This window comes from Oncorhynchus keta, chromosome 31 (assembly GCF_023373465.1).
Source record: "Oncorhynchus keta strain PuntledgeMale-10-30-2019 chromosome 31, Oket_V2, whole genome shotgun sequence".
In the NCBI taxonomy this organism is placed as follows: Eukaryota; Metazoa; Chordata; class Actinopteri; order Salmoniformes; family Salmonidae; genus Oncorhynchus; species Oncorhynchus keta.
Genome location: NC_068451.1, coordinates 14,642,543 through 14,665,492, shown reverse-complemented (window position 1 = coordinate 14,665,492; position 22,950 = coordinate 14,642,543). Strand labels below are relative to the sequence as shown.

Genomic DNA, 22,950 nt, shown 5'->3' with positions numbered 1-22,950 from the left:
TGGTCGTAGATGTACTTCTTTTAGTCAGAACCATAATGACCTTGACACACGGGCAAGGGGAGGTGTGTCTGTGTCACACACGGCCACAGCACAAAACACTTGAATCCATTTATTTATTCAAATATCGAGTGTATTCTTTCAGATGTTTTATGTTTCCATTACATAATAAAAGGTCCACATATCATAGACCATATCATCATCATTTGACCACACCAAATAGTTCAAAACATCGCTTAAACTTTATTGACAGAATATGATGCAAGCCATTTGGAGTCATATTGTGACAGTATTGCGTTGTGTTGTTGAGAGTATTCCATGCTCTGTTTGACACAACATCTAGTACTCCTTCATCTTTTAAAAGGGGTATTTGAAGACTTGCTTTATGACCATGGCTAGGTTAGCACATAGCTTATCCATTAGGACTGTATTTTAAACACACAGCGGGTTGTTCATCTCATGAGTCTCTTTCTTACTTATATGTGGACCATGCACTGCCTTTCCCTGGAAAATATATACTAGGAGAAAAAAAAAGATAATGAAATGTCCCATTCCAGTTGTCTGATCTACGCCAAGCCTTACAATAATTTTTACGAGGAGAAATTTTTCAAAGTGTACGATAATGATAATAATATGAACTAATCGCTAACTGAACATCAATGCTGCTGAAAGTAAAGCATGTAATAACAGCAGAGCACTTCATACAATGTATAGACAAAGTGGTCCTGGGATAGATCAAACAACTCTTCATAAAAGATGATCCTACTGCCTCTAAGTACTAGAAAACAAGATATAGAAAGTTGAGAATGCTTTTGATAGTAAATAGAAAAACCCCACACATTTTTGCACATTTGTGGCACAGGAATATACAGTGATCAATAAACAAAATGACAAGCTTCACAATATCCATGGCTTTTTGTTAGTTTTTCTATACAATGCATACCCACCTTGAATTCAATGTGTCTTATTCCACAAAGGAGGAACGCATATGTACAATAAATACATCATTATTATAACTACAGCCGTTCAAGATAATATTACCTGACAGTTTCTTAAGTTAATTATATTTCTTGATTTTTCTTTTCCCCCATTTGTTTGTAAAACATTGTTAGAAATGAAATTGAATAGACAGGTCAGCAAAATGTAGTTTTTTAAATGTTTGAAACCTTACAAAAATGACATCTGAAAATGCTATTTTTCCTGTGTTTTTTTTCTTTACTTTCTTTAAAACAAAAATGTTAAAATGGTGCATCTGGCATAGTTTGAGAAAGAGAGAAATATTGATGATGAAGTAATTCCATAACGCATACATACAACAAAGAGGACAAAGATAACTATCAAAAACAGTGAGGCTGAAAATCACCCATGGGTCACTGTTGTCCATCCCAAACAGTGATCTAGCTGTGGGGTGTTCTGTGTTATTGGACTACCGCAAACCCTGGGTCGTGTTCATTCGGCACGAACAGTAGGAAAGGTTTTCAGACGGACAACAGAAATGAACGGCCCTATAGGACAAGTGCAGGTAGTACTACCTCTGTTTAAAATATTTGCTTCAGTTTGGTGCTTACTGAACACGGCCAATACAACATCTGTTCCATCTGGGTGCAACAAAAATAGTGCTTATACTACTGTATATGGGAGTAAGGCTACCTAACTAGTTGGGATAATAAATGGATAAAATAGTAACATTCAGCACAAATACTTGAATGAACTTTGTCTTCTCTGTGTCTCAAAATATTGCACCTGTTTTTGAAATTTATCAAAAAGGGCAAGGAGTAATCCACTGCTCTCTGGCAATATGTTTAATGTTATGTTTTAAAACTGCAGGGTATAAGAGGCAATAACCAGGCAACTCCTGCTTGCAAGAAGAAAATTAAATTGGAATTAATATTTCCTGCTGCTTTAAAATGGATGCACTAGTATTTGTTACTTCCAAATTTGATCCTGAAATAATTCAACATCAGGCATTGCTGAAATAGAGCCACAATTATCATGAGATGGAACAATAATCAATTCAATAATAATCAATCAATTCACCCTGGATTCCTGGTGGACAGAAACAATATCCCTACTCTCTGTACCTAAGTGCTCTGCATGTACAGTCCTGTGCATTGCCATAACCCATCATGTACAGTACCAGTCAAACGTTTGGACACACCTACTCATTCCAGGGTTTTTCTTTGATTTGACTATTTTCTACATTGTATAATAATAGTGAAGACATGAAAACTATGAAATAACACATGTGAAATCATGTAGTAATCAGTGTTAAACAAATCCAAATATATTTTAGATTTGAGATTCATCAAAGTAGTCACCTTTCGCCTTGATGACAGCTTTGCACACGCTTGGCATTCTCTCAACCAGCTTCATGAGTTAGTCACCTGGAATGCATTTCAATTAACAGGTGTGCCTTGTTAAAAGTTCATTTATTTCCTTCTTAACGCGTTTGAGCTAATCAGTTGTGTTGTGACAAGGTAGGGTTGGTATACTGAAGATAGCCCTATTTGGTAAAAGACCAAGTCCATATTATGGCAAGAACAGCTCAAATAAGCAGAGACACGGCAGTCTATCATTACTTTAAGACATGAAGGTCAGTCAATCCAGAACATTCCAAGAACTTTTAAAGTTTCTTCAAGTGCAGTCACAAAAACCATCAAGCGATATGATGAAATTGGCTCTCATGAGGACCACCACAGGAAAGGAAGACCCAGAGTTACCTCTGCTGCAGAGGATAAGTTCATTACAGTTACCAGCCTCAGATTGCATACCAAATAAATACTTCAGAGTTCAAGTAACAGACACATCTCAACATCAACTGTTCAGAGGAGACTGGTCTGATGTGTCCAAATTTAAGATTTTTGGTTCCAACCACCATGTCTTTGTGAGATGCAGAGTAGGTGGACAGATGCTCTCTGCATGTGTGGTTCCCACCATGAAGCATGGAGGAGGTGGTGTGATGGTGTGGGTTTGCTTTGCTGGTGACACTGTCAGTGATTTATTTAGAATTCAAGGCACACTTAACCAGCATGGCTCCCACAGCATTGTACAGCGATACACCATCCCATCTGGTTTGTGCTTAGTGGGACTCATTTGTTTTTCAACAGGACAATGACCCAAAACACATCTACAGGCTGTGTATGGGCTATTTGACCAAGAAAGAGAGTGATGGAGTACTGCATCAGATGACCTGGCCTCCACAATCACCCGACCTAAACCCAATTGAGATGGTTTGGGATGAGTTGGACCGCAGATTGAAGGAAAAGCAGCCAACAAGTGCTCAGCATATGTGGGAACTCTTTCAAGACTGCTGGAAAAGTATTTCAGGTGAAGCTGGTTGAGAGAATGCTAAGAATGTGCAAAGCTGTCATCAAGGCAAAGATTGGCTACTTTGAAGAATCTCAAATATATTTTGATTTATTTAACACTTTTTTTGGTTACTACATGGTTCCATTGTGTTATTTCATAGTATAAGAAAATTGTAAAAATAAAGAAAAACCCTTGAATGAGTAGGTATGTCCAAACTTTTGACTGGTACTGTATATCCTGTAAATATCTCTTTCTATAGAACTTTTTGATTTATGTAGATATTCAAGTTGCATTTGTCATTCTGTATTTATTTATTGTCTCCTGTTCAAAGTACCTTTCAGATACGCAAACACTTCAGAAGACACAAAACATCTAAATAGCTTAGAGCAGGCTAAATAGCTTAGAGCAGGTTTAAAGCTAATAGCTAGCTAGCCACTCTCCCTGACCGTTTTCAAATGCCTCCCAGACACCATGGGGATAATGTTGACATAAGAAAGTTCAAATAGCATCTAAACGGAATCCATAACTTTGAATGACAGGGTAGAGTGAACAATAGCAAATCCTATTAGCTAAGAGATGAAAACAGGGGAGAGAGGGAACCCCTGTGTCTCTTCCCCCCATTCCCACTCCTAAATAAGTACACACCATGGTCCTATGGGAAACGCCTTAGATTTTGAGTCTAAGGATGATCCCTCCCACCAAATCCAATACCTGTATCCTCTCCAATTAAATAAAAACCTTATTCACCTGATCTCTCAGTATGTTCACATGAGCTCTCATCCAATCAAATCCCTCTAAATGATCTCTCCAATCAATACCCGATCAATTATATATGCTTTAGGATACTAACTCCTCAATTCCATCACTTCTGAACTACAGCCCCCAGGCTACCTCAGATGAAAAGGTGAAAGGATACAGGGCAACTCTGCTATAGGTTCAGTTTCTGTGCCTTCATATCCAATGGGAGTAGTATTTTTTCAGCGGTGCATCCAATCCAAGTCCAGATGGTGCATTGGGCTGTCTCTCTTTGTGGGATATGTATCCATCCTTGTTTCAACAATCAGTTAGAAAGGCATTGTTTCAGACAACTCCAGGGTCTCAATCATCCTCTTTTCTCCCCACAAATCTTTGAAGAAAGCTCAGGCTCAAAGGCTTGAGAGAGTCAGGTCAAAGTTAAACCATCACAATCACCTTTTTAAAACAAAGGTTTGGCCGGTCTGGTAGAATTTCTCTTCCAATAATTCACAGCCAAATGTGGAAAAACAGGGTGATGGTTGAATTCAGAAATCAGAGAAAGAGCAGGGATTTCAGAGTGCTGCAGTTCTCAAAAAGATAGCTTGGTAATTCCAGACATAACAAAGACTTGAGTTTGGTAAGGAAAGCTCAAGCGAGACAAAATATTGCTTCAAAAACAAGCACATAAATCCAAAACAAAAGACACCCCACACTTGGGACACTGCCACAAGCATATAAAGACAGGGGTTCTCCACAAAGATGGGCACGCTCATAACTGGTAGCGGTAATGTAGTAACAACATCCATAGCACTAATGACGATAGTAATAACAAGAGGAATTAAAAGGGGGTTGCATCACGTTCAAATGAAAAGTCATTTCAGAGTTTGGTGGCCTCTTTTGACTCGTTGATTGTGTTCTTCATACAGGTTAGTTTGGTAGGCACACTAACAGGCACTGCATGCGATGGGGGTTGGGGTGTGGTGTGGGGAAGGGTTGTGGTATTGCGTCGGGGCGGGGTGAGGTTCATTTCTGTCCGCTGATGGACTGGGATATGGAGCGAGGCGGGATCATGTCCAGCAGGTATTCCCTCTGGCGGTCAGCCAGGCTGGACCCCTTGTGGCCGACCACATTGCCTGGGTTCAGGTAGGCAATGTTCACCCCTGGAGAGGGAGGAAGAGGAAGGGAGGCAGTGTGAGACTGTCAGAAAAGCCTGCCTCAGCCCCATCCCCTGGTCTATAAAGTTATTTGGCTAATCTCAGCCCCATCCCAACCCCTGGTCCATACAGTTGTATGGCTGATTTCCGTCCCAAACCCAGCCCAACCCCTGGTTTATAAAGTTTTTAGCTGATCTCAGTCCCATCCTCAGCCCCTGGTCTATAAAGTTATTTGGCTGATCTCAGTCCCATCCCCTGGTCTATAAAGTTATTTGGCTGATCTCAGTCCCATCCCCAGCCCCTGGTCTATAAAGTTCTTTGGCTGATCTCAGTCCCATCCCCAGCCCCTGGTCTATAAAGTTCTTTGGCTGATCTCAGTCCCATCCTCAGCCCCTGGTCTATAAAGTTATTTGGCTGATCTCAGTCCCATCCCCTGGTCTATAAAGTTATTTGGCTGATCTCAGTCCCATCCTCAGCCCCTGGTCTATAAAGTTATTTGGCTGATCTCAGTCCCATCCCCTGGTCTATAAAGTTATTTGGCTGATCTCAGTCCCATCCTCAGCCCCTGGTCTATAAAGTTATTTGGCTGATCTCAGTCCCATCCCCTGGTCTATAAAGTTATTTGGCTGATCTCAGTCCCATCCTCAGCCCCTGGTCTATAAAGTTATTTGGCTGATCTCAGTCCCATCCCCAGCCCTGGTCTGTTTACTCACCAGGGATGCTGTAGAGCTGGCGGCGGTTGTCGTGATGCTGCTGCTGCTGCTGCTGTTGCTGCTGTGCCCGGCTGTGCCCACTAGTGCCCAGCTGTCCACTGCGCTTTCCAGTCATGCCCAGCAGGCTGCTGGCCACCGAGAGCTGGGAGGCCTGGGCGAAGTTGGAGAGTACGCCCCGGGCCGAGCCAGACAGACCCCGTTGGAGGGAGGCCTGTGACTGGGTCACCTGGGGCTGAGGCGCCTGGAGGTCACACACACATATACACATCAGATGGAGAGTCCATTTGTCAGCACGGGACATCCTCAACAACTAAAGGGGGTGTGATGATGGTTGAAAGTATCAATGCACATTCCCCGCCTACCTCAGGATTCCCCCTTTTGCAGCCATTTTATCCCTGTTTTTGTCACATAATCGTCACTGGATGGATTTATTTAAAAATAATATATGCCAATTAGGAGACACTTTTAACCAAAGCAACTTACAGTCATGCGTGCATACATTTTAAGTATGGGTGGTCCCAGGAATCGAACACACTATTCTGGCACAGCAAGCACCATGCTCTACCAACTGAGCTACAGAGGACCACGTGAAAGCAATGTACATTCCAACCCTTGCTTGTAAATACACTTCCCAATTGATTTTGCGATTGCTTTTTAACGACCACTCAAACACATGCCAGTCCAGTTCAAAATGTCATCAATGGCATATGTGGTTTTTGATATACATCTATTTTAACGCCCACCTTAGACGGGGATTAAAGACACAAGAGAAAGTGATCATTGCATAAGACGGTGGTAGATTTTTGTAAAGTTTTAAAAAGTTCAGATTTAATTCATTTGAAGTGTTTACAAAGTAACTCAGCCAGTCGCTCCCCAAAATGTACAACCAAATCTCATAAATAGGGGGTTTAATATTACACAAGAGAGAGGTTTATGTGGTTTATGAGCTACAATTCAGTCAATATTTGATCAATTAAAAAAAGATTGATCAAGTATCCATTACGCAGCTGTTACAATTGGACCTTTCATCAACTTTGCTGAACAATGCTAGATGACAGGGTGTCTGTTGTAGCAGGTAGCACTTACTAACAGCGGTGACAGTGACATACCTGTCTGTGTGTGTGATGTCTGCTCATAGACTCAGCCTTACTGACGCTTGGAACAGTTTGAGCTGAACTGGTGGCAAGAGCGGCTTGCAACTGGATTCTCTGCTCAATCTCCTGTGACACATTTAGTAAAATATGGTTACACACACACACACACACACACCCTATAAACAATGGTTGCCTGAACAGAGCAACGGGAAAACCAATGGAATGCTGACCTGCTCCTGCTGTAGAGCCTTGACGAAGGCGTTCTTCAGCCTATTGGTGTGCTCGGCCTTCAGTGCCTTCTTCTGATTGGACGACATACAGGTCTCGCAAAGTATGCGCCCACCCTTCTCCTGCTTCCAGTGAGGGGTGAAGTCCGTCTTGCACTGGGCACACGAGAAGGGCTCCATGGAGGAGGGCAAACGCAGTTTACCTAAAGAGAGAGCCACAAGAGTTCAATGAGGGGGGAAGAACCCAATTCCAAACCGACTCATCTGATAACATTGTTGGTTTGATGGTTGTGCGCAGGACAAATGGCTAGCTCGCCATCAGCAAAAGGGTTCCAGTTCCTTCCCTTACCCTGACTGTCAATGACACTCTGCACAACCTCCTCCAGGCCCACCATGTAGATAAACTCGCTGTTGGCCGCTGATGGCAGGAAGTGGAGGAGCGGCGCTGGCGGCTTGGGAGGAGGGATCTCCAGCAGGGTTTTCTCCAACTGCTTCCTCAGGGCAAGTTTGGCAGCTGCCTGACTGCTGGCTGTGTCTGCCATGGAGGAGCCCACCGATGTCCCCCCTGGGCTGTGTGTGGCTGAGGGGCTGACCGCCCCCACCCCCGACACCCCGCTGACTCCTCCCGCGGCTCCGGCCGCCTGCATTTGGGTCAGGTTCATGTAGATGGCAGAGGAGGAGGAGGAGCCAGAGCGCTGAGAAGCTGCCACCTGCTGGGTGGAAGACTGCAAGTAAACACAGAGAACCATACCCGTCATTCAGAACAGTGGTTTTACGTTTAAGTCCGATGGCACGACAGCTACATTTATCTGCTAAAAATGATATAACAACACTCCAAACCTGGCATCTGAGTGGAAGCAACTGATTTTGAACCTCTATGACAGTGGTATTTAAACTTTCCCAGCACTTTTTCTATGAACATACCCTGTCCATAGACTGCTTACAGATTAAGGAACCCAATATGTGATTTTGTAATTTGGGTAAACTATCCCTTTAGTTTGAGAGAACCAATAAATACAATTTAATCAATAAAATAGTATTTTCTAATTATCTTTCAAAAAAGTTAGTACTATCCCCTATAATAATCTATACTCTTATTTCATTTTTTCCCACTGCTCTATGATGATTATGACCAATAACAGGGATGACATTGGGGTTTTACCTGCTGGTAGCTAATGGCGTTGTTAGAGCTGCCAGTCGAGGAGCGCATGCCACCCTGCTTCTGCTGTGCCAGCCTCTGGCCCTGCAGCTGGGCAGGGTTGGGCGCTATCACCCTGCTCTGTGACATCATCATCTGAGACATGGAGTTGTTGGTGGCTGACCTGATCACCGAGTGACCCTGGGGGAGGAAAGAGGAGAAGAAGGAGGAAGAGAAGGAGAAAAAGATCATAAATAGGACATGGATGGTGGTTTTTGTCAGTTTTCAGTGTCATGTCATTTTCCTGCTCATATTCACCAGCGATTATTTAAGAGGGTTATGCCTCTTCATACCACGAGATGGCACCACTGTGCTATTATTGAAACAGTAGACTGCTTTATTGTGAGATGGTTCTCAAGCTAAATATAAAAAAATCATTGTTCAATCCCATCCCCCAACTTTGGCTTCCTTGCGCCTGCCCAACTTGCATTGTGACCGACCCAAGGTACAAAGGGAACCCAAAGAGAATCAGTACTGTAGCCCACCTGTGCAGTGCTGTAGCCCACCTGTGCAGTGCGATGGTTCTGGGGCTCTGGGGTGTGGTGGCCAGGGCGGCCAGACATCTTGCTCATGCTCTGAGCACCGTGGACGGCACCGCTCTGGAGGGCAGATGCTGTGTTCTGGACCACAGGGACCTAAGGGGGACGGAGGGTAGAGGTGATAAGAGGGGTCAAACATAGAATAATATTAACGTAATAAGGTTATTTACCTGACACTTTTATCCTAAGCAACTTATAGGTAAGCGCTTTTCACTCTATATTGGGTGAATATAGCAGATTTGGTCACTGATATGTGCATTAATTGGATAGCAGTATAGTAATATACTATACATTACGTCAGAGCTCTGGGTATCCATTTTAAAGCGGTATATTTAATTTTAATTTTGTTTAACCTTTATTTAACTAAGCAAGTCAGTTAAAAACACATTCTTATTTACAATGACGGCCTACCAAAAGGCAAAAGGGGGATGGAGGTATAACGCTCTGGGTGTAGTGAGTGCAAAGTCAGGCGCATGAAGCAGAGAGTACAGGGTAGTGCTATTTATTGCACACACGGCGAACATAAGCCACCCCACGAAACACAGGGCGCACTGTGACGGCCCCGAATTTTCTGAACCGTCTCAGTGCAGCTCCTTCCAATCGGGCGCTTTCCCTTTAATTCCCTATTAAATAGCCAGCATCAGCTGCGCAAAAGTGGGGTTGTGATGGAGACGTGACTGCGGATGTGTTCAACCCTCAGTTCCCATTAAACATGTGTTTTGTTGCCTAATAGAGTTTAACCAGGATCGGATCCAATCTTTGCGTCCGTGGACTACCCCTCTCCGTGGCCTACCCCTCTCCGTGGCCTACCCCTCTCCGTGGCCTACCCCTCTCCGTGGCCTTTCTCCGCTGGAGATCTATTGGCGGATTGGATAGTCTGACTGACCACAACCTTTTTGTATACGGTATTTCATTTGTTTTGACGTGAGGTATACTGTGATGATTTATGTAGTTAGTTGTAGTTGAGGACTTAGTAAGAGTTGATACGCTTTAAGTTCTATGGTAAAATAATTGTTATATTGATGGTATGTTTAATACTGGGTTTACGCTACACTGAATGAACGGACAAACATTGCGTGACAAAAGTCACTTGAGTTCACTGAACTCCTTTACCGGGCTGGACTCTTTAGGCCCGAGGTACAGGACATTTCTGGAGGAACCAGAACTCATTGTGATATTATTATATGTGTGTGTGTAATCATTGTTGTTGCTAATACAACCCACGCAAAATAATATAGTTGTTTTTGAAGTTCTTTCCAATGTTTTAAGGGTTTATGAAAAGTTTATTTCCATCCTGACTTTTACATAAGTCCTTTGTATTGGTGTAGACTTGACGGACCAGATGGGACTCATTCCCACCCAAACTAAAAGGAGAAACCAATGTTTTCTCTGGTAGGCACAACCTACCTGGCACCCCAATAAATAATAAACTCAAGTCAAAACCGTTACAGCACACAAAACAAATGCCCCAAACACGGGGACTCAAACAGTCCGGAGAAAAACCCACAAACGAGACACGTCAACATCGAACGTGCTCAGAGCAACACAAAACAATCCCGCACAAGGAGCCAGCGGGCCTACTGGTTAACATAGCCCGACTAATCAGCCTACACACAAAACCATCCCGCACAAGGAGCAGGCGGGCCTACTGGTTAACATAGCCCGACTAATCAGCCTACACACAAAACAATCCCGCACAAGGAGCCAGCGGGCCTACTGGCTAACATAGCCCGACTAATCAGCCTACACACAAAACCATCCCGCACAAGGAGCAGGCGGGCCTACTGGCTAACATAGCCCGACTAATCAGCCTACACACAAAACAGGTGAAACCAATAAACAGAAAAGGGAAAAGGGATCAGTGGCAGCTAGTAGGCCGGTGACGACGACCGCCACACGAACAGGAAGGGGAGCCACCTTCGGTAGGAGTCGTGACAGGGGGCTGGGATTAAAAATAAAAATAGATGAAATAAAAATATAGGACAAAACACACAACAAGAGAGACACCACAACACTACATAGAGACAGACCTAAGACGAAAACATAGCATGGCAGCAACACATGACATGGGAATCAACTGACAGACATTACAAGCGGGAGCACCACCTGCAACAAGAAGATGATCCTTCGCGCCAATTGGGTTACTTTGGCATTAATGATTGTTATGTTTGATGTACAATTACAGCGTCATACCCTGGGTTGTTGTTCTGAACAGAATGAGCCTATATTCGAGCGTAATGTGAAGAAAATGATCCGTGAATTAGCACCCGAATGCACCCATGGCTCCATTCCATGCGCACCAACAATTCTGTTCCTCTGAAGTGCCTTGTGAAAGCCTAACACTAAAAATCAGATTATAGAACTTCGCTACTCATGTTGGCAATATAATACTCATTCAAATATGCACACCTCACCCTGATTGCAATTTGTAATGGACCATTTTTGCATTGCATTAACAACAGTAATTGTGTGATGGTGTGGATGCGGGGCTGTGTTCCAAACCCCAAAAATACAAGGGTGCTTAGGAATTGTGCACACACCGGTGTGGGGTGTAGCAACTTGGAGACACCAATTTGACCTCTGACCCTGAAATTGTTTTGTCTTATACTGCATCTACCCCAAATGTTGCATGGATATTCTCATTGTGTTATGTGTCCAGAGTATTTGCATATTTCTTTATCAACAAATGCTGCAGAAAGTGCAAGAAATGTCAAATGCAGATAAAATGGACAGCGTAATGTTTGGATTCTTGTGTCAGGGGAACTGTTTGTTTCCCCATAATCTCTAAAGTGTTCCCTTTCAATTGCTACAATGGTTATGCATATGCTTCTTTTTTTATGTTTAGGCCCTATCCGTATAGGCCAATTCCCCCGAGTGTAAAGTGTTAATGCAAAAGCAGTAAGTTAGTGAGAGAGGGATGAGTGAGTGAGAGAGGGATGAGTGCAGTGGCTGAGAGAGAGAGGGATGAGTGCGGTGGCTGAGAGTGTGACAGAGTGAGCAGTGGATGCCAGAGGGATGAGCGAGTGAATGACTGAAGCAGATGAGTATAGAGGATGGATGGGACAGCATTGGGTGGGTGAATGACTGACCTTCTGCACCAGGTTCTCCTTCTGCATCTGGCTCTGCCTCAGCTTCTTCAGGAGCACCAGCCTGGCCTCCTCCAGCCTCAGCTCCTCTCTCAGAGCCCTGATCATCTTTTGCCTCTCCTCCCCTGTCTTACCCTGAACCACACACATAGAAACAAATGAGCACACATACTGCACCCACTTCTGCCATTCCTCTCCATACCCACATATACAACTATAAAACATTTTATCTATTGTACTTGGTTTTTGTGTATAGATTGTGTTATAGCTGATACCAGTTATGTATAGATTATATAATGTATTATAGCTAATACCAAATTAATATCTGTACTGTTTGCCTACAGTGTCTCAACTATCCGAGTGGTCCACAATGTATTTTTTTTAAATGAATGTATTAACTCTATACAACTATGCACTATTCTAACACTCATACACACAAAAAGACAATATGCACATACTTCAACATTTGTCAAGACTGCGCTAATATGTGCTGTAACACACACAAACACACACCTTAAACATCTCCAGGTTCGCTGCCCTCAGGCGTTCTTCCCCTTGGCTGGGCCCTCTTGGACTGGACGCCTCATTGTCTGACAGGACGATCACATCAGGGGAGGGTGTGTGTCGCTCCCGGTCCGCGTCACTGTGGAGGAACACACACACTTTCAACTCTGACTGACTGATTCTTAATTGTAAGAAGGATTTATATTGTTTTTTATATATGTATATCTTGTACTCCCCCTCTCTCCTCATCCACTCACCCTTTCCGGGCGCTGAAATCCACTGGCTCCTCGCCCATGTTCTCCTTTCCGCTCTTTCCCACCATGCCATGGGCTCCCACAACCTGACCACGGAGGCTCCCATTGGTCTTCTCCTCATAAGCCCCTCCCCCTGAAGACCCATGACCCTTGACCTCACCCCTTAGGGCCCCGCCTCCTGAGACCCCTCCCAATCCTCCCCCCTCCAGGCCGGCCAGGTCCTTGCGTTTCAGATAGGCCAGCATCTTGAGGCGCTCCATGGCTTGGTGGCCCTCCATCTTGATGCGTTTGGAGAGCAGCTCATCTCGCTCACTGCTCATGGCGCCGCCTGCAGGCGAGGAGGAGTCCAGGCCTCGCTTCAGCAGGCTCAGCCGCACCGCCTCCTCATTCAGTCGCTCCATACTGGACTGGATGGATGAAAGAGAGAGAGAGAGACGGGGATAAAGGGATGGAGAGGAGTACGTAGGAAATCTCTTAAGTTAGCCGTGATTATTTGTCCTAATGTGGCCGATGTGAAATGGCTAGCTAGTTAGCGGTGGTGTGCGCTAGTAGTGTTTCAGTCGGTGACGTCACTTGCTCTGCAAGGGCCGCGGCTTTTGTGGAGCGATGGGTAACGATGCTTCGTGAGTGACTGATGTGTGCAGAGGGTCCCTGGTTCGAGCCCAGGTTGGGGCGAGGAGAGGGACGGAAGCTATACTGTTACACTAAGATAAAACAAATATGATTATGACATATATTGAAATGTGCAACTCAAACACAAAAACAATGAAAACCTCTACTCAAGCAAAGAAAGAAAATATCTTCACTTGTACGTACAGTGGGCATACTTGAGCTAATGATACACTAGCAATTTTTGGAGACAATATTGCGGGCAACGGAGTAGGGTATGAGACACTGGAGCAATTATAAGCAATATGGCCATGAATAGCATATGAACTTAACCTAAATTTCCCCATTTATTTACTCATCTCCTATAGCTTTTTGTTGCCTGTTGACTGACACATTGGTACTGGAATTTGTCAGCTAACAAACGAGCAACAAAGAACTCAACCTACTGTCAGTCAAGTCAACAATGGCAATGCAGACATAAGGATAACTAGATTTAGCAAATGTTTTGCGTCACAATTCTAAGCTCTTAAGTGTAAATGGTATTCATCAAGCTATCCAGCTAGTTTAACATACAAAAAAAATTAGCCAAAAGAAAAATTGATTGTCACCTGTTAAATCCACTTCAATCAGTGTAGATGAACGGGAAGAAACAGATGAAAGAAGGATTTTTAAGTCTTGAGACATGGATTGTATATGTATGTATGTATGTATGCACCATTCAGAGGGTGAATGGGCAATGCAAAATATTTAAGTGCCTTTGAACAGGGTATGGTAGTAGGTGCCAGGCGCACTGGTTTGAGTGTATCAAGAACTGCAACACTGCTGGGTTTTTCACACTCAACAGTTCCTATGTGTATCAAGAATGGTCCACCACCCAAAGGACATCCAGCCAACTTGACACAACTGTGGGAAGCATTGGAGTCAACATGGGCCAGCATACCTGTGGGACCCTTTCGACTGATCATAATTCCACAGCTTATAATAAGTTGCTCATTTTCAATGGAAAAATGTTGCAGCAGCCACAGTGAAGGATAGCTGACTGGTCTGCTGCTCTCCCATATTGTTTGTTTTGCCACCTCAGACAGCGCTAACAGTTATCTGTCATTACCCCTGTCCCATAACCATAGACTAGCAGCAGGCTAACACAGTACAGCACACACAGCTATCCTATTGAATTAAGAGTCAAATAAGCATGTGTAACAACTGTTACAACTCCAATAATAACTATTCATACTTCTATCCTAAAAGTTCATATTTCCATCAAAGCCAACAGAAAACAATGGGAGAAATATTTTCTGTCCTTTAACATGGTTGCAGGTACAGAAAAAGGCACACACACACATGTTTTCCTTCCTAACCTTCTCCAGTCTGAGTTGAAGGGGTATGTAATATGATATGTACCCAAGACAGAACATGCTTGAGGGCTTTTTGTATCTATATGGATGTATACCCTTACCGTGTGTGTGTGTTACTGTAACATGCATGGGCACATATGATGACTTATACATGCACACACATGCGCATAGAGACGGTCAATTAACTCATATGTCATGTCCTCTATCAGGCCCTGAAATGGTTCATCGTGTGTGTGTGCAAATCCGATTGTATTTGACACACTTGAGTCATACAAAGGTTGGTTGAGGATGCACAGGCAGACAATGTAGGTTGTGCCACAGGGAGTTAGTTTGCCCTGCAACTTCGACCAATGATACGCTTGAAGAAGTTGGAGAGGGATGAGGATTGGCCAGGAAGAGGGGGGAGGGGTTGTCAGGGGACTAGGATGGTGGACTGGTTATAATTAGAGCATAATGCCTTGCTATGTAGAAATGGTAGCACTCTTGTGTACACATACTAACACACACACACTACCACACCCATTTATAAGGAAACACACAGTATGATTTTTCAATGTAACAATTAATAAATACAAAAAAATATGTTTACTACTCTCTCTCTCCAGGTCCAGAGAGTCATCATGCATGAGACATGGAAGTTACCACGTCTTTTACAAAAGGAAAAAGGAAGTGGTAACCCACATAGAAAACTGTGGAGAGAGAGAGAGACAGAGAGAGCAAGAGCGAGAGAGATGAGAAGGAAGAATAGTGAGTAAGTGTGAGTAAAACCAAACGTGGCTAACAAGCCAATCAGAATGTTCTTGTGGTGTGTGTTTTTGTGTTTGTACATGCGACCATCTTTACCCAGCACCTCTTGCCCCCCCCCCCTTCTCTGTCCCTATTGCTCCTTATATAATGTGATGACTGTTTCCCTCAGCTGCAACAAACCACCATCTATCTCTCTCTCCCACCAGTCTCCTCCCACAGCGCCCAACCCCAACACGCATCGACAGACATGCACGCACACACACCACACTCTGGGCACGCTGCCAAACAACACAAGTCAGACGCCTCCATACCGCGAGAGGAAGAGAGGAGGAAGAAAAAGGGGGTGCTAAGATGGAAGGATGGTAAACGAGAGGGGGAGATCAGCATAAGTACAGACACACAGACATACTTAAACAGCACACAGACAGACACAGACAGACAGACAGTCAGACTAACATTCCCCAAAGCTACATAATCATTATCCTGCAAAGTGAAGCTACTGTTGAAGTGATGTAGAGGTTGGACAAAAATACATTCTACTGGGACCAGCACCCTCGGATAAAAGATGCAGTGATATACACAAATCTGTCTTACTGTCCTTTCTCTTTTTTACAATGATCATATTGGCATTCAAAATAAACAATCCTACAGGGACAACAGACAGACTGCTATGATACAGTATATATATATATATCATAGTCACTGTAGCCTATATCCTGTAATTGAGAGCTACACAATAGAAGACTTTGACACAGTAACAGATAAAGATATGTACAGTATTCTTCAGCCATACCCAGCCCTGTGAGAAGACACGCACACACGGACGCACGCACACACGGACGCACGCACACACACACACACTGGGATTTCAGAGACCATGCCAACATAAGGCTCCTTTGTTCCCGTTCCTCAACCCCCACCCCTCCTCCATTTTCCTACAGTTGTGCGATGCCAACAAAGCACCCGTATAAACACTCACCCCCTCCCCCTCCCCTGTCCTAACTCCACTTCCCTCCATCCATCCCTCAAAAAACACTGGGGAGAAAATACAACTTTGTTTTATCGTAAACATATGCTGCATAGTTGTGTTTGCAAGACCCCGAGGGGGGAAGGGAAGTGACGAATAAGGGCTTATGTCTTACTGTTGGCAATATAGTCCCAAGGGCTTTCATTTATGTAGGGACCAAGTATGTGCATGTACGTGATGAATGTAGATTACAAACAGAGATGTGATTTACTTCGTTAACCTTATTGTTGCTTGGTACTAGCAGAAATCAGTGCAGAAGCAGCGTTAGAAACCCACCAACCCACCGCCTAACCTGTCAATGAGAGAGCACAGGTTGTATGCAAATAATGAAGTACTGATGATCACCACACTTTACAACACATTGGTAGCAAGGTGCAACCGAATGGAAGAAAGGAATCAGCCATGATCCCATCCATGTCCTGACTTAATGTGGGAGAATCCTGAGCTAAATTCTGAAAATACACCAACAGCAAAAATAATCTGGTTTTAGCCTTTGTTCCAACAGAATACCATATAGCAGTGGATCCCAAACAGTGGGTCAGGACCAGGTGGGTCGCGTGATTACAGTTCTTTGCGCATTGCACATATTTAGAAATACATTTTTGGAATGGAAAAAAGCTGTGTCAACTTAAATGACTAAAAGCAAATTTAATGTATGTAGAAAAGATAATGGACCTATAGAATAGCCTATAATCTTTGACAACATACAACAAAATAAATGCTAGACTATCAGGCCCCCATTCACAAAAATGTGTAGAATTGCAGGAGATGAGCTAATAACAGCAACAAAAAGAATCTCAGCTCCATGGCAACATTTGTAGAATAGCTGGAAATTAGGTTTAAAAATATACCTTTCTCTGTCCTCTGCTAAGGTGATATTTTTTACTTATTCTTTGGTCTGTGTAATATTAAAACTAGCTACTTTTATGTTTGTTGTGTTGTGATACTTTCATAAACATTCATAATTGCCCCCGAGGGGATAAATAAAGTTGTATTTAATTTAAATGAATATGTACTGTCAGACTGAATCCCTAGAATGACTATAAGGCTAATCTAAAAATCCTATCATCATTATAAATCACCATTATTACTATAATAACATGTAATGATCCGTTCATAAAGAACATGGGTGGTTCATGCCGGGTCACTGTGGTCATTAGGAGGGAATCAAACACAATCATATCTAACTCCATTCAAGATCAGTGTGTTTATGGGGGGGAGGAGAGAAATTAGGACAGGACGCAAATAATTAACAGGGCCTTAAGTTTATCTATCTCATAAATGTAGCCTGATGAAAACTGTATTGACTGAAAAGAAAGGGGAAAATATGAGGACATGGCAGTGATGGCATCAGGGGTTGTTGTCTACAACCAATAGGGTTTCATCACACGATCAACCCCAGAGTACAGAGGGTTCCTGACATGAGACTGATTAGGAAACAGTGTCCATGGAAACCAAGGGGTTGCTGGTCACCTTGACAAAAAAGTCAGAATAAAATATTTAAAAAAACAGAATCTATTCAATTGGATGAATCCATTTACTCACACAATGAATCTAGCACAAAGCAAATGCAAAACACACACACACACAAACACACAGTCCAACATTACACTGTGATATCATATCACACCTGTTAGTGTCAGATCACATAATCCAGACAAACGAACCTACACACTGTCACCCACACCCATCCTCCTGCTCCCACTACACTACAACAACACTTAGGAGGCCCAGTTCTTCATCACACAACACTTATCACATGGTTGCCATGGCAACTATGGCCTGTCTATTTATAGACCGCACCACTAATCAATTTAATTTCTGCGGTTGCCTAAGCAAAGGAGGGAGCAAGGGACAAAGGGAGCAAGAAGAAGAGGAGGAGAAAGTAGAGATGTCAGAGTTTTGTATTCTGTTTACAGTGGAGATGCTGCATTTCCTACAGAGACATCCATACCTTTGTCTTAATTATACGTCAATCACATTTATTTATAAAGCCCTTCTTACATCAGCTGATGTCACAACGTACTGTACAGAAACCCAGCCTAAAGCCCCAAACAGCAAGCAATGCAGATGTAGAAGCACGGTGGCTAGGAATAACTCCCTAGAAAGGCCGGAACCTAGAAAGAAACCTAGAAAGGAACCAGGCTATGAGGGGTGGCCAGTCCTCTTCTGGCTGTGCCAGGTGGAGATAATAACAGAACATGGCCAATATGTTCAAATGTTCATAGATGACCAGCAGGGTCAAATAATAATAATCACAGTGGTTGTAGAGGGTGCAACAGGTTAGCACCTTAGGAGTAAATTTCAGTTGGCGCACAAATACATTTCCTTTGCGCACAAGTAAAACTCAAATCAGTTTGACAAACCGTTGCATTGATGAGATTTATTGACAAATGTCAATTTAAAAAATGGTCAGCCAAAGTAAAAACCTGATAAAAATTGAATGCTGTACGTACAGAAATTGTTTGCTCACTGAGAAATTAATATGCAGCTGGTCAGTGACAACTGTGTATAGTTTGGAGTTTGTGACCGCAACTATGTGAGCTTATTACAGCATATTAAACTTGAGCGTCATAGAGCAAAATGTGCTACATGTGTGTGTGAGGGTCTCAGCCTTCCATAGATAGCTTTTATTAGTTCGTAGCACAAATCATTCTGACGTTTTTATAAAAAGATCCGTCCCTGGGCTCCTTTGGGATCCGCCCTTGTCTCACAAACACCGCTCTAGCTCAGCCCCTGTTAATCATACATACTAGTTTTTTTTTATTTAACCTTTATTTAACTTGGCAAGTCAGTTGAGAACAAATTCTTATTTACAATGACGGTCTACCCCGGCCAAACATGGACAACGCTGGGCCAATTGTGTGCCGCCCTATAGGACTCCCAATCACAGCCGGATGTGATACAGCCTGGATTCAAACTAGGGATTGTAGTGTTGCCTTTTGCACTGAGATGCAATGCCTTAGACTGCTGTGCCACTCAGAGCATGATGGTCTGTAGGTCAAACACATGATGTTTAAAGGAGGTCAAAAGTCCAAAATGTGACGATGGGACTAATTGGGTTCAAATGTATGCAAAACAAAAAACAATGATTGCAAAGTTAAACAAACCAAAAAATTATATGCACAAGGATGAGTTTGAACAATTTCCACAGAAAATGTTACAAAAACACATTTAGCTGAAGAACAGTGCAGATGCAAAGTTCGGTAAAAGAAGGACGGCACAAAAGAGCACAACCCATCATTCTGCATTTGCATTGTTCATGTGTTTGTAACATTTTCAGTGGAAATTGTTTAAGTAGTCATTCTGAATTGTTGTATCATTTGTTTAGTTTTGCAATCATTGGTTTTTGTTTGACATACATTTTAAAGTGAAACATGTCAGTCTCAGCATCATTCTGTTACCGTGGAATTCCCCATACACAAATGCATTGCATCTGTCATAAGGCCTATCCCATCTAGGTAGATAAGGCCTAGCCTATAACATGGGTCACAGAGTTGGGCCCCCTGTCCCTTTAAGAACAAGAGTCACCCATTATCTCTCCTTTCTGTTCCCCTGTGGTGCCAAGCACTGTCCTAACGCGCTAGCCAGTCTGAGCCGGTCTATAACCTCAGGATATGGAATGATCTCTTAATATGAAGCCTTTAGTGATGTCACACGGGGGAGAGAGAGAGAGGTGGGTATGTGTGTGAGGGGCGGGTGTACAAACGCATGATGTGCAAAATTCAGATTAGTTCTATGGAGTTTGTATTGTGGACGCCTTTCAAACCATCCACACTACTTCTAACCTACATTAACCCACACATCGTCTGTCAACCACTCATGTCAGGGTTTGTGTTGTGATGATGATGTGAGGTATATGAACCCTGAAGAGTTGCCAGTTCGGGTCCCACTTCAGTTCAACCCTGGCTGTGCTCCTTTAATGGCACACTTCAGTCCAATTTGCTTCTGGAGATAAAGAGCCCAAGAGATGTATAATTTGAAGCCAGGAGATCTACAAATGGAGACTAGAATGACAGACCCACCCCCTTTCTGCATTTCTATTCCAAAAATAACATGTATGGCAGAGGAATCTCCAAACTCTCATCTCACCTGCAAAAGTCAAAGTCAACTAGACAAGTTCTAAATCATCAGGAACGTGACAGTCAAAATTTGTCATAAATCTAAGATGTATCCGTTTGTTACGGTTCGTTATATCTTTGTATAATTCAGTTTAACTGAATAGGGGTGGTACGGTCTCTGTTTGACCTCCATGAGTAAATGCCATGATAGGTTGAACAAGTAGTTCTCAAGGATGGAAAATATTTACTATTGGATTCGTGGAAAAAGTGGCACTGACTAGTGAAACATTGTCCCTCTGTGTTGGTCACAAAAAACAAAGGTAAAGTCAAACCCTAGTGGGAATAAATACAACAGTTACAAAATGATAATAAAACACATACATACACAAAATAGATTATCTGCTTATCTATTGGTTTTCACAAGTGACATTTCTGATGCAAAAATACATCAATTGACCTGTCACCGAAACATACATTAACCTGTCATACATTGACCTGCCACTGAAATGTTCATGAAACTCAAAGAATAAAAACGAAGTTGACACCAGCTGAACAAAATTTGATTAAAGTCAACTGATAAGAACTCTGATAATCTGGTTGCCCCACGTATCACTACAGGCATTCACTGATTCCTTCAACAGCACTTGTCATCGCCAACCATGGTGGCCATTTGCATAGGGCTAGGAAACAAGTTGAGAGGGTGAACACGTCTTCACTTACGTAAATGGCTGATGCATTTTGAATTAATTTTATTGTATGACATATGTACAACACTTCATGCCATTTGTCTCCAGTTCGCGCAAAAAAAATATCCTTCATATTCACAAACTCGATCGTAGCAACGTTGATAAATATATTTCAACAATCAAATTACAACCATCGGTTTCAGATTAACATTTTGTTCATAACGACACCACGAAGACGCATTTTCCCCCCAACCAATCTAGTTTAACCTCAAGGGACTCGAGATTAAACAATAAAAGTATTCTATCAATATGATCCGCGCTCACTGTATCATTTATTGCTACAATGTAAACACATTTGGAACGTTAAAACATTATCAACGTTTGTGTCCGCTGTTTTAGGCAGACCTCTCTCATTACCTACATTTTGGAACTAAAAATAACGGCAAAGCGCATCACTATTAACCCAATAGAACTACTATGTAACCGTTATTTCGCTCCTCATCTCACATTGTCCCAGTACTTCAGTTGGACTGAAGTCTGGAGTCTCATCACATCTAGAACCATGATCTGGGCATTGAGGTTTTTAGTTAAACTTCACTTCAGATAGGCCGCGGCAAAATCCTCGGTCTCACCTGACTCGCCTTCACCCCGCAGGTTCCACTGGCTTCGGTTTTGGCTTTGGGATCCTGGGGCGCTGCAGTAAACACTCACAACCAGTCAGTCCCCGGCACTGGCAGGCAATACAAAAGCGCTGATTGGGCCCCGACAAGCTCTCACGCTCTCTGTCCGTAACCAGACAGACAAATTATTGGACCGCGCTTGTGTCACTGACGCGCCTCTACTCAAAAGGTGTATGTTGTTGTCTGGAGGGGAGAAAAGAGGAGAAATTGACCGAGATGCCCATCCTGTGAACAATACAACATTTAGGCTATATGCCATCAAAAATGTGACATATGCTCATGTCGTCAGTTATTCTAGTGTAGACATCACGTCGAATTAATTGATTGTAGGCTACTGGGCCTACTTTGATGCATTTATACTATTTTTCGTCAAGGGACAATTTTGTCAGGTTTTTGTAGCCTATTTCTTATGCAATCACTTGGACCTTATGTTAAACATATTTCACGGCTGAGGTAAGCTACCAGTATGGGACCCGCATATTCAGCATGCATTATGCCCGGTCTAACAATAAACAAAGGTCATTTAATTGCCATGAGTAATAAACACTTAACGGCCGACATGCAAATCTGCATGCATTTTAATTGGCATTCCAACTTTTGTAAGCTACCATTAAACAAAGATTATCAGCCCTATGCTTCTACAATTTAGTTGAACAAATACTGTTAAACCATTGTCTATTTATTCTGCACAGGATGCTTGCCTGGAAGCTATTGACCGAAATGCTAACTGTGCCCTCTAGTGGCTACCTGGTAGTATTGCTAGGGCACGTTACTGTATAGTAGCTCAGTGACTTTCAACGTGGCACGGTCATAGGATGCCACCTTTCCAACAAGTCAGTTCGTCAAATGTATGCCCTGCTAGAGCTGCCCCGGTCAAAGTACAGTTATTGTGAACTGTTCTCGGTTGCAACACTCACTGTCAAGTTCCGAACTGCTTCTGGACACTACTTCAGCACAAGAACTGTTCGTTGGGAG

General features: G+C 43.0%; 1 protein-coding gene across 5 annotated transcripts; it reads right to left on the bottom strand.

Moving 5' to 3' along the window:
• Nucleotides 1-220: 220 nt before the first annotated feature.
• LOC118364526 (transcriptional repressor p66-beta-like) lies at nucleotides 221-22,209 on the bottom strand. 5 transcript variants are annotated; one of them, XM_035746134.2, is made up of 11 exons: nucleotides 21,928-22,209; nucleotides 12,814-13,217; nucleotides 12,566-12,695; nucleotides 12,056-12,187; nucleotides 8,913-9,062; nucleotides 8,392-8,568; nucleotides 7,579-7,939; nucleotides 7,233-7,432; nucleotides 7,018-7,128; nucleotides 5,909-6,149; nucleotides 221-5,201 (listed from the first exon to the last, which is right to left on the bottom strand). In XM_035746134.2, the coding sequence occupies exons 2-11, from the start codon at nucleotides 13,209-13,211 to the stop codon at nucleotides 5,065-5,067; spliced, it is 2,037 nt and encodes a 678-aa protein (XP_035602027.1). In that variant the 5' UTR covers nucleotides 13,212-13,217; nucleotides 21,928-22,209; the 3' UTR covers nucleotides 221-5,064. The 5 variants fall into 5 exon arrangements, with proteins under 5 accessions (XP_035602027.1, XP_035602028.1, XP_035602029.1 ...); XM_035746135.2 differs by having other exon boundaries at nucleotides 7,579-7,954; nucleotides 8,934-9,062; XM_035746136.2 differs by having other exon boundaries at nucleotides 7,579-7,942; nucleotides 8,934-9,062.
• Between the last annotated feature and the right edge of the window lie 741 nt (nucleotides 22,210-22,950).